The following is a 12252-nucleotide window of genomic DNA, read 5'->3' on the forward strand; positions in this document are numbered from 1 at the left end:
TTTTTTAGCACCATCTGTATAAATTTGTATGAATTCACTATAATTACCTCCTACTCGGTTATTAAATACATTTTTCAAATTATTTCTTCCATTGCTTCTCTGGAAAAACTACCGTAGGGTTTATTCGCAAGTTAAACACTTCTAACTCTTTTGCTACGTTGTTTCCAATCCAACCAAAGTTTTCCTTTAAATTTCTTCCATTTTCCCAGCAATCCTGCAGTACTGCTTTTGTGGGATGAGAGTCATCATATCCCTGCAGTCCTACCCAATAATTAGCCATCAGTTGAATCCTTCTTAATTCCAGTGGCATTTCGCCCATTTCCACTTGTATAGCAGGTACTGAAGAAGTCTTAAAAGCACCACAGCAAATTCTTAGTGCTTGAGTCTGAATAACCTCTAACCTCTTTAAAAGAGACTTAGCTGCAGAACCAACCACTATACTACCATAATCCAACACCGATCTTATCAAGGCCACATAGATCCTTTTAAGAGATGAACGACTGGCTCCCCACTCTCTTCCTTTCAAACATCTCATCACATTAATTACCTTTTTACACTTGTCCTCAATTTTCTTTATTTGTTCTGCAAATGTCAACCTCGAGTCAAATGTCACGCCTAAGAATTTAAAGGATCCTACCCTCTCTATCTCTCTGCCATACATCCTTAACCTCCTATCTTCCTGAATTCTTTTCCTGGTAGTTTCAAATCTCACTACTGCCCCCTTGAAGTCAAACTCGGAATAACATAAACGCAGCATATGCGTTTTATTTATTTATTTTTATTACAAAAAAAAACTGTTGGTAATGTATCCATGCATGGATGCTTTACAGAAATACGGAGTACTAAACCCTTAGTGAACCTTAAAACGATTCTGCGGTTGGGGAGTGAACTCACTGGTTTTGAGCGCTGCGCAGCCGGAAGCGGAAGTGTGTGTGTGTTCAGTAAACGTTCTGCTAGCTTCACGAACCACCACGCAAATTCTGCAGCCAACTGTCGCTTAATTCTTTTTTACAAACCTCTGAGGTGCAGCAATTTCAGCAGCCAAGATGTTCAACAGAATGACAAGTTTATGGATGGGTGATGTAAGAAATGGGTTTTTGTTAACTTTTCTTCGATAACTCGGCGAGTAAGTTATGTAGATTAGAAAGCAGCAGCATGTGGGTTCGGCTCGATGTTGCGCAAGCACGGCCAACAGGCCATCAAATACTCAATAAACTGGAGAAATAAATGCTGAATGTACACCGAATTAAAATAATATTCTAGCACATTTGTAAACATAGTGCTAATTAACGGTAGTTTTTTTTCAAGTTTATTGTCGACAGGCCTCTCATATTTGCATATGCGCTTTTGTGTCGTAGTGTAAATAATGGGACAAACTACATAATCGTGTTATGATTTCGAGTTGGGCAACTAAACAGGGTGTAGTGTACTAAACTGTACGTTAAAGTCAACTTGTCTACGTCACAGACGCCCGCGCTGTAGCCGGGCACGTGACGCAGAACGCTGAACTCTCATTTTCTCTGCTTGCTTCTGTAAATCATTAACATGGTGTTTGTTTAAAATATGCTGACAGGCCATTAATCCCATTATTTGTTTTACAGTTAGACCCATACATGGATGAAAACTTCATTAAGCAAGCTTTCAGCACTATGGGAGAGACTGCATACGGTGTCAAAATAATTACACATCGAGTTACCGGGTAAGATTACATCTCTAAATAAAGTGCAGAAGCTGGCTTCCAGAAGTAAAAACCCATCAAGCAGATCATTTGTTTTTAATTCTTTAAAGACAAGCCTGCTGCGAGGTTGTTAACCTTTTTTTCTAATATTAGTTTTTAACAGCAGTATTCCGGTGAAAAACTACATTACCCATAAATCTCCACCAATCAGAGAATCTCAATAAGCAAATCATGCCAAAAGAGCTTTTAAGTACCCACATACTCCCATGAAGCATTGTGTTTTTTGCAATAAACATAAAATATATTGTTTCCCTATATAATCGACATCTTTAAATTAATAGTTTTATATTTCTCGATCGTTTTTCATTTTATTGTCATTCACAATGCGTCATGGGATTGTAGTTCATTCCCTCATTAAAGCTGTTAAGTATGCAGCCTTGTACCTTTGTCTTTTTGCCTGATTTTCAAATACAAATGTTTGCTTCAAACCGAAGTTTGTCATGCATTGATTAATCTTATAGCTGGTTGGTTTGGTTCATGGCTTATAAGATGAGCCAGGTTTTGTCTTTTGTGTGAGTTTGTTGACAGAAATCATTGAATATTCTCTTCTGTGATTCCTCAGAGGCTCGGCTGGATACTGTTTTGTGGAGCTGGCAGATGAGGCCAGTGTTGACCGTTGTGTGCAGAGGCTTAATGGGAAGCTGGTTCCAGGATCGAATCCGGTAAGATGCCAAACTTGCACCCATTAAATTGTGTAGTTTTGGCATCTATATTTGATTTCAGTACATTCATATATATATTATAGGAAGGTATAACCAGCATGGCCCCCACCTGATATGAGACATTTCAGTTATTACTCCATATATTAATAGTGATGGGCAAGTTACAGAGCTCAATTTCTTCCCTAAGGAAGGTGGTTGAGGGTGTTTTTAAAATGACTTTGTTTGAAGCTGGTGAATAAATTCTGTTAGGAACTAGCTGACGAATGGGATAAAGCCAGTACTGATTGGTGGAGGTATGTGGAAATAACAGCTTCCTTACTCAAATAATATAACTCTATTTGTCAGCGAATTGTCTCCATACTACAGGCAAAGTGTCATTTGATTTGCTCAATGGTTGTATTTTGTTTGCATTTCAGCCCAGGAAGTTCAAGCTAAACTACGCAACATATGGGAAAAGGCCAGAGCCTGGGTAAGAAGACCATGTCCAGAAAACCATTTTAGTTGCTGATCTCTTGTTGAGAAACCAAAGAGAAAGTAGCTGCTTTTTTGTAGTTAAATATGACATTTTTAGTTGTGGTGGTTTCTTTCACTTTACATAGCTCACTTTCTTCCTCAGCCCAGAATTTTCTGTCTTTGTTGGAGATCTCACGTCAGATGTGGAAGACTACCAGCTTCATCAGTTCTTTCTGAAAAAATTCCCTTCATGCAAAGGAGCCAAAGTTGTCACTGATCCTTATGGGAACTCCAGGTATGAAATGTTTCAGCCGCCAACTCTGTGCTGCATAACCTTGCTTGGCTTTCTCTGACAGTTTGATCACATGAGGTTGACCACAGATGAACTAGATGAGGTCTCCTTTACATTTTTATTTTATATATTTTTAAGAGCTTATTTTCAGTCGATACTCTTTACCCTCCCTCTCCTAAAAAGGGCCAGACAATACATGGATGTGATTTGCCGTTGTTACAAATCTGCTAAAACTATTGTTTTCCCCATATAGGGTAAGCAAGAGCAACTCACAATTGAAGTGATGCTACTTCATGTTAAAAGTAAAAGAGAAGTTTCAGTTCTACCATCAAATTAATTATTACTTTCTGAATACATATTGAAATAAGCATATACTGCATGATGAGGCGCATGAAGAGTGAGGGAGTGGTTGCTGATGATCTAGTTTTTTCAAATGTACAGGGGCTATGGCTTTGTGAAGTTTAGCGATGAGAACGAACAGAAGAAAGCCCTTGAGGAGTTTCAGAACGCATCAGGCCTGGGAGGAAAACCCATCAGGATAAGCATTGCCGTCAACAAAGGGTACCTTTCATTTTATTTTTGTCATTGTTACTTGAGTTTTATATGGTCAATGAGACTTAGTCCTGATAAGTAAACTCTAACCTCACAAATCCACATGAAATCTCACCATATTCTTTCTTTTTTCATTTTAGCAATAAACCAAGCAGTTACCACAACCAGAATAACAGCTACAACACCAACTATCAACAGCAGTACTATCAACAGCCCTACAACAATTACTATCCTCAGTGGGGTTATGATCAGTACAGCAGTTATAACTACGGCTATAACCCATATGCTACCCCCCCTCCAGGTCCACATGGAATGATGGGACCACCCCCACCCATGGGGATGCCCCCCATGCCCCCTGACATGCAGGGATCCACAGAGGTATTTTAATAGTGATCGATGAAGATAAGTAGTGTTTTTTAAAATATAAATCCAAACCATTTTTATTCTGGAATTTACCTTTTTTGTATTGTTTCAGCAGTCACATGATGGCACTGAGGATGTTGAGGACCCAGCTGAAGGTAATATTTCGTAACATTTAATTTGACTGTTTAATTGACCAAATTGTTGATGAGAGCGAGTTCACACATCAGTAATTACTCACCATCTTCTTCTCCCTCAGACCCAAACCCACAGGTGGATGTGGATACATTAAATAGGCAATACATGGAGTGTAGTGAGGAGCTGTACGATTCGCTCATGGATTGCCACTGGCAGCCATTGGACTGTGTCACATCTGAAATTCCTATGATGAACGGTTCCTGACTGTCTGAACCAATCACCGTCCAGGATTATTATACTTTGTGGAGGAACATGCCTTTTTATAATGATCTGAGCAAGTTTTTCAGAGAATGTTTTTTCTCCTTTTCAGCCTTTTATTTGGAGCTTCATTCGAACAAGAAAGATGCTTTCTTCGTGTGTGTCCATCACCTTTTTTCTTTTTTTCAAAGTTAGGTTGTTATGGTTTTGTTTAACAGGTTTTTTAAAGATGGATGGAAAGATTCTTATTCAGTACTAATGTCATTTTTAATCAGGAGTTATTCCTACTCTTGCCTTATTAAACTTTTCCATTAGAAATTTGAAGCATGCTTTTTTGTGTATCCAAATAAGCGTCTCTTATATGCACCCCTTTTTTGTCTGTTGTGAGGCCACTGATGGTTTTTCATTTGTGAAAGCTTTGTTCAAGAGATGGTTCTTGCTTAGAGATGTTTGAAAAACTGCATAAAACTGTATACCACACCACACTGACCCAGGATTATATTTGGGCATAAATGAATCACAAGTTTCTTATTTAAGGCTGAGCTTTACAGAAATTCTGTGAGTATTTTTGTAATAAAAAAAACTAATTGGGAAAAACCTAATAAATCAATATGATGTCTCATTTGTGTCTTCATTTGTTATATAATCACGGTTTTATGTGTGAAACCAGTTTTGTATTAATGTTAAAACTTCCCAAAGATATTTAAACTTGAACCTGACAAATTTTGAAATCATTAAACATATAGTTCACACTAAAATGGAAATTCACAATTTACGAAACCTCATGTTGTTCCAAACCTGTATGGCATTCTTTCCTCCGTGGAACACAAAAGAAGATATTTGGAAAGTTAGTGATACAAACAACTGTGAAAATCATACAAAACGTCATACAGGTCTGAATGAAATTTTTAGGTGAGCAATCACTTGAAGAGTGTTCTCGACCAGGATATTAAATTTTTCATTTTCAGGGTCTCAGTGAGAATTTAGTAAGCATGCATGAAGGAACAATATAGAGACCAGCAATTTTGATAATTTATCAAATATACATCCTGTACTGGCAGAGATTTGGCGGGATATTCTGCAAGTTTCAATGGTACACTGCAGCACCACTACATGTAATTAGTCCAAATTCTGATGAAGTTTTCTCTAGTTGATCTCATTAGCATTAGTTTCACACAGTGCCTCAGATGTCTCATCCTGGTTGCTCTGTGTAGACAGAACTCCCACCCCTGGCCTCCCAGGGCAGTACCAACTAGGTCCAAGTCGGTACCAGCCCTGATACAACACTCTCCAGCTCAAACAACCCAGGGCACCTCCCAAAAGCTGAGTAGGAAACTGGGGGAAGTAGGCCAGCAGGCAGAGCAGCAGGAACACCCAGAGACTCAACAGCAAGATGCAGAACAGGAAGAGGATACGCAGCGGGCCTCCAGAGGGTCCACCCAGGCTCAGGTAGGGCCCAAATACTGCAGTCTCCTCAGCTAGAAGCAGGCAGCACAAACACAGTAGGAGGGCATCTTCAGATACTTCATAGCCACGCCACAACATACCAGAGCGGACACAGGCCTCCTTTGTTTCATCTTCTCGTAAAAGTAGTAAAGGTTGATCTCCATTGGTCCCTGAAGCCAAGTCAAAAGTGGAACTGAGGGGCTCATAGCAGCTCCCGGTGGCATTTTCCAACAGACAAAGCAGTTTGCGGAAGCCCAGCCACAGACCACCTGCCACAGCTAGCCGAGAAAGGTGTCTCAGGGAAAGTGTGAGTGAGCGACGAACTGAGAAAGACAGGACGAAGACAAAAGAGCCAACAAAGATGCAGGTCCAGCCCCAACCTGAGCGCAGGAAGACCCTGGAAATGAATGGTGAATGATATATTGCTGTATTAATATTTAGCACAGTGTTTTGTATCCTATATTCTTTTTGCACTCATTTGCAAGAATACTGTGGTTGCATCCAAATATGCATACTTTCCTTACTATATTGAGGTGAAAACCACCAGTATGTAAAAAGAGTAGTATGTCCAGTTTTACAGTATTCATAAAACAGTAGGTGTATCTGGATGACCTACTACTTCTGGCAAGATTCTGAAATGCACCATCAGTGGACACTTTTACTATTCCACAAGGTCAAAGATGATGATTTGTAGATCACATGATGAATGGATGTCTGGATTACATAATAATTGACCTCTTAACCCTCTGGTATTGTTTGAATTTTTTTTTAATCGCTACTTTATCGGATGACTTATGTGACCACAAAAAAATTAAATAAAAAATGATGGCCTTGATTTGAAAAAGCTAAATGGTCATTAAAAAATATAGTCACACTTGTGTTTTTCATGGTCAAAAATGACCGCCACTGGAAACGAATGGGAAATAAGCAAAAATACAGAGATGTTTTTGTGTGTACAATCTACAAATCATTCACGTTGCAGAAAAAAAGAGCACAGCAATGAAGGGGTGACACTCTAAAATATCAAGAGTGCAAAAAATAAAGTATTTATGTCTAAAAACAACTAGAGAATGTATAAGCCTTTTATATAGAGCTCTATATGAATCTAGTGGCTAAACCATATAATTTCAGATGTTTTTCTTTTTTTTACTCCCACCAAATGGAACTAATCTGCCTTCAAAAATTGGATTTTAAAGTCATTGTCTCTATTTTAACATGAAATACTGCCATAATTGAAAAGTAGTAGAAAAAATATTAGAACATTGTTTTTGTATTATGGGGAAAAAATTATCATAATTATTGCATAAATATTAAATAGTACCATGAAATTCTCTCAAAATACAAAATAAAAAAAATATTATCAAACAAAAATATATTACATTGATTTCACTGAAAATAAAAAAAAAGTTTCATTTCAGGTGTCCGCGAACAACACAAGTGTGACTCCCAAATGAACAATACCAGAGGGTTAATGGTGAAAAAGTTATTACTCAAAATTAAATTCAGACATAATACTCTTTTCATATACTGTTTTTCGCCTACTATATTGTAGGAAAGTAGGCATATTTGGATGCACCCTCAATCTTAATGAGTGAATCATTGTATCATTCACTCAACTGATTAATTCAAAAACACTGATTTATTCAGGAATGCTATAAAAACTGAATCAGGTTAGACGCCATCGTGAATTTAACATGGATGAAAACGACACTGTGAGGGATAGACTTTACAATGGCATGCACTGTATAAAGGCCTAGATTATGTAATTTTCACAACTTTCAAAACTGGTTTATGGAGTTTTTGTCCACTTAAAATTTATTTCGGAAAGACGTTTTTAAAAACAACTAGAGAATGTATAAGCCTTTTATATAGAGCTCTATATGAATCTAGTGGCTAAACCATATAATTTCAGATGTTTTTCTTTTTTTTACTCCCACCAAATGGAACTAATCTGCCTTCAAAAATTGGATTTTAAAGTCATTGTCTCTATTTTAACATGAAATACTGCCATAATTGAAAAGTAGTAGAAAAAATATTAGAACATTGTTTTTGTATTATGGGGAAAAAATTATCATAATTATTGCATAAATATTAAATAGTACCATGAAATTCTCTCAAAATACAAAATAAAAAAAATATTATCAAACAAAAATATATTACATTGATTTCACTGAAAATAAAAAAAAAGTTTCATTTCAGGTGTCCGCGAACAACACAAGTGTGACTCCCAAATGAACAATACCAGAGGGTTAATGGTGAAAAAGTTATTACTCAAAATTAAATTCAGACATAATACTCTTTTCATATACTGTTTTTCGCCTACTATATTGTAGGAAAGTAGGCATATTTGGATGCACCCTCAATCTTAATGAGTGAATCATTGTATCATTCACTCAACTGATTAATTCAAAAACACTGATTTATTCAGGAATGCTATAAAAACTGAATCAGGTTAGACGCCATCGTGAATTTAACATGGATGAAAACGACACTGTGAGGGATAGACTTTACAATGGCATGCACTGTATAAAGGCCTAGATTATGTAATTTTCACAACTTTCAAAACTGGTTTATGGAGTTTTTGTCCACTTAAAATTTATTTCGGAAAGACGTTTTGTCAGCTGAACAACTGGTATGTTGTTAAACAACAGTACACAATCCACTGAATGCACTGTCTATACCTTGTGATAACCTGTAGCATGAGGCCGCAAAACAACAGCACTGCTGTGGTATTACTTGATTGAATATTCATTTGCACAGATTTGCATTTTTGCGGCTTACCTGTAGAGAAAATGTGTCCTCTTTGCAAAGACACTATAATGGGAAACCCATAGGTTCAGGAGGGGCCCAAATAAAAGCAATGCTGACAGCAACAAATGAAAATGACGTCGAAATGATGCGTTGCCAAGAAGTCCAGCTGCCAGGTCAGTAATGACCACAAGGACAGAGTTTAGAAACATTTGTATTGTTTCCTTAACCATACCAGTGAACTTCAGATAATATGGATTGGCTGTTCTTAAAGTCCAGTTCCTTTCAGAATCCAACAAAAACTTCCTCAGTGACAGCTGCAATGTGTTGTAAAATTTGCCTGACGTAAATGTAAAAAAACAAACAAACACAATTTATGTAAGCTTGTCCAATGATTAATGCAAATGTATTTTTCAGTTAACTGTTTGAAAAAGGATCATCTCATTTACTGGAATCACTTTTCTGGCAATGTATGTTGTAGATATGCTTCTGTAATCTATAGAATCTGTCACATATACTGTTGCATTTAATCCAGGTATACAAATGGCATGTGCTACTTTAGTAGTTTCCTCTTCTTACACTCTGTGTCCTTTAACCTTCAAGAGATTTTCATGGCCTAGCTCTCCTATCTGTATCTTTCCAGGATCTGCACTCCCCGCTTTATGTTCTTGCAGCCAACAACTTCCGTTTACTCCTTGCATCCAAGAGAAAGAAAATCCTGTTCATTCCTGATTTCCATGTTCTTTGTATCCGTGGGACTCTTTCATTTCTCTAGCAGCACCACTGCTCTAACAGAGGGTCTCTGGCACCTTTCACATGGCCCACTCGCTCCCCACCCCCTCAGAACAGAAAAAGAAATGTTGTCGCCTTCTGTCTGTTGGTGTTGGCGGGTGTCATGTTGCAATTAGACAGTTCTGTGTGAAAACGCCTTGTAACCAAACGATTGCTGCTAAAAAAAAACTGGACAAAAATGACAAATGTGCGTGAATGTTCACAACAGCTAATATGAATTTCATTAACTCTTAAACCTCTTGATTATGACACATTTTGGTTCTCTTTTCAGTGGATGAGCAGAAAGTAGTGCTCTTAAAATGTCAGTGGTTCACTGCTGTTTAAATGTCACTAAATGCTGTGTACAGTTACTGGGGTGCTTTTCAATTCAGCCATATTTAGCCTAACCTGTGTACTGTATCTTCATTCCTCTCTGCTGCTGTCTCCATTCTTAGACTCAGCTGTTGGTGCTGCCTGTCTCTGTCGATCACTGAGTCCCTCTATGGTCTCCACTGTCTGCACCAACTACATTATCTTTTCAAACACCAATCTGCTCTCTCTCCCTGCTGTCTTTAATTAGCTCCATATTAAGATAAATATAGTGTCTTTGGTATGTGTTCTATGAGCATGTAATGTGTTCGTGGTGAAGTATTCCTGTGAATAAATGTATCCCTGTCCTATTGTTCTAGTTCTAAAAGACAAGGCACGTCTATAAATCCTCAGTTAAAGGGGTTAATGCGATCATATAGTATTTTTAGTTCATGTGGAGGATTGGCCAAAATCCCAATATTATTAACCAAAAATTCAACATCACAATTCTGACAAAAGGACAAATATTTTACAGTTTTAAAATCAAAGTCAGGTATTACATAATTCAAACTTAACCAAGCATAGAGGTCATCCCATAATTTTTTTGAGAATTTGCATAAATAAAACAAATGTTCCAATGACTCTGTTTCTGCTTCATAAAAGGTGCATCCATTACAATCCAAATTAAACCTGTGTCTGAGGAACTCATTACAGGGATAAATATCGTTAATAATTTTAAACTGAACTTCTTTTACCTTTGGTAGAAGTGGAAAAGAGAGAAATCTTGTTCTAATTTGAACCACTTTATCTTCAGGAAAATCATAGACAAGGGGTCTCTTCTTTACTTTAGAAGGGAAAGTCTGTGTATTTACTAATGTTCTTAAAACCTTATTATTACAGCTCTGCTCTGTAAAATTAATACCAGAGATGATTAGATTACCTAATCTTGGTATCACAGGTGAATAACACAAAGCACCTCTAATCAGCTGAACCAAACCAGCAGGAACAGCTTTCAACAAAGAAAAATATAATTCCTTAGTACAAATAATATTGTATTTTTCACAAAAATCATCATAACCAAGAAAATTTCCATCCCCATCCATAATGTGTACAATGGACCAGACATCTTTGTCCATCCAGTCCTGAAAAAACACAGATTTCCTCTTAATAAGGATACACTTATTATTCCAACAAGAACAACTATGTGGCGAAAAGTTGTGTTTGTATATTAATTTCCAATATAATAATACCTGACTATGAAAAGATGATAATTTACACTTTCATTTTGATGGCTCAAAATCACACCTTAAAAGGAAATCAATGCCCCCAAGAGAATCAAAAATTTGAGAAGAAAAGCTAAACCAAACTGAATGTGTATTTCTAAGGAAGGCTTGGAGCCACCTCAACTTAAGGGTACCATTCATAACATCGAAATCAATTACGTTCAACCCTCCCTCACTGATCGGCTTCACTGCATCTGATTTTCTTATATAATGGTGCTTGCTTTTCCAAATAAATTGATACTGAATTTGATTAATGTCTTTTATCCACCTATCAGATATACTCAAAGGAAATGCTGGGTAAATCAACCTGGAAAGTGCTTCTGACTTCTGTATGAGAATTCTGCCAAATATAGAAATATCCCTTTGAACCCACATATTTAAAATATTTTGACTTTTTTTCATATTATCAATCAAGTTACTTTTTTCTCTAATTTTAGGGTCTTTAGTAATAACAATTCCTAAATATTTTATCTCATTTTTTAATGGAATATTGAACAATTGAGATTCAGCATGACTATGAAGTGCCATCAGCTCACACTTTTTTAAATTCAATTGCAGACCAGAAGCTTTTGAAAAATGAGACACCAGATTAATGGCAACTGAAATCTTCTCTACATCTCTAAGAAACAGGGTGGTATCATCTGCTAGTTGACTTATCAATAACTGACTCCCTAAAACATTCAAAGGCTTGATAGCTTTACTATTTTTCACATAAATTGCTAACAGTTCAGCTGATCATTTGTTAGTAAAGGGTGAGAGATCTGGCGAGCCAGGCCCAATAGTATGTTCCTGCACAACCGGAGGCTGCAGTTTCAGGACCGCAGTTCTAGGACCCTATTCTTTTGTAGCAGCGCGACCTACCGAATTGGATCACTAAAGATGGATGACTATGGACAGCAATCAGAGTGAGTAACTTTACCGATTTTCAATTAAGTTTAATTTTATAACCTTAAAACGATGCAAAGTTTACGTAGCCAACGTGAAAACTGCTAAGAAATAATAACGAATTCCCGATTGCTAGTTTTATTGATTATTACGATGTTCCTAATTCGTGGCCATGATTGAATTAAGCTAAACCTTGTTGACATAATGACTACAATAAGTAAATCTAGCCAGCACATGAATTCAACTTAAAAAGATGATAAAAGCATGTTGATGTGAGATGTGTCAGATTTACCTGTAGTTTACTGTATTAGTGTGAAAACTTGTTTGATACTCATTGTTTTAGCATATTAGTTAAGT

The 12252-nt window shown here is 36.9% G+C and overlaps 2 protein-coding genes across 3 annotated transcripts; one reads left to right on the forward strand and one right to left on the reverse strand.

Annotated features, from left to right (window-relative positions):
* The first annotated feature begins 922 nt into the window (after window positions 1-922).
* Window positions 923-5029, forward strand: LOC107589802 (tRNA selenocysteine 1-associated protein 1-like). Of its 2 annotated transcripts, none has more exons than XM_016278335.1 (9): window positions 923-1082; window positions 1602-1699; window positions 2301-2400; window positions 2817-2869; window positions 3017-3148; window positions 3587-3706; window positions 3838-4075; window positions 4173-4215; window positions 4317-5029. In XM_016278335.1, exons 1-9 carry the CDS (start codon window positions 1047-1049, stop codon window positions 4457-4459), a joined length of 963 nt encoding a protein of 320 aa, XP_016133821.1. In that variant the 5' UTR covers window positions 923-1046; the 3' UTR covers window positions 4460-5029. The 2 variants fall into 2 exon arrangements, with proteins under 2 accessions (XP_016133821.1, XP_016133822.1); XM_016278336.1 differs by having other exon boundaries at window positions 4176-4215.
* Window positions 5030-5378: 349 nt separating this feature from the next.
* Window positions 5379-9457, reverse strand: LOC107589905 (fat storage-inducing transmembrane protein 1-like). The gene is made up of 2 exons (XM_016278480.1): window positions 8681-9457; window positions 5379-6296 (listed from the first exon to the last, which is right to left on the reverse strand). The coding sequence occupies exons 1-2, from the start codon at window positions 8878-8880 to the stop codon at window positions 5600-5602; spliced, it is 897 nt and encodes a 298-aa protein (XP_016133966.1). The 5' UTR covers window positions 8881-9457; the 3' UTR covers window positions 5379-5599.
* Between the last annotated feature and the right edge of the window lie 2795 nt (window positions 9458-12252).

The sequence above is a fragment of the Sinocyclocheilus grahami genome, unplaced genomic scaffold (genome assembly GCF_001515645.1).
Source record: "Sinocyclocheilus grahami isolate Dianchi unplaced genomic scaffold, SAMN03320097.WGS_v1.1 scaffold121.1, whole genome shotgun sequence".
NCBI lineage: Eukaryota > Metazoa > Chordata > Actinopteri > Cypriniformes > Cyprinidae > Sinocyclocheilus > Sinocyclocheilus grahami.

Excerpts from the sequence above, each read along its gene's own strand:
- LOC107589802 (XM_016278335.1), top strand. The coding sequence starts at position 1,047 with ATGTTCAACAGAATGACAAGTTTATGGATGGGTGAT. Across the intron at positions 3,149-3,586 it reads GATCCTTATGGGAACTCCAG|GGGCTATGGCTTTGTGAAGT; the intron begins GTATGAAATGTT and ends TCAAATGTACAG. Across the intron at positions 3,707-3,837 it reads AGCATTGCCGTCAACAAAGG|CAATAAACCAAGCAGTTACC; the intron begins GTACCTTTCATT and ends TTTTCATTTTAG.
- LOC107589905 (XM_016278480.1), bottom strand. The coding sequence starts at position 8,880 with ATGGTTAAGGAAACAATACAAATGTTTCTAAACTCTGTCCTTGTGGTC. Across the intron at positions 6,297-8,680 it reads AGGACACATTTTCTCTACAG|GGTCTTCCTGCGCTCAGGTT; the intron begins GTAAGCCGCAAA and ends ATTCATTTCCAG.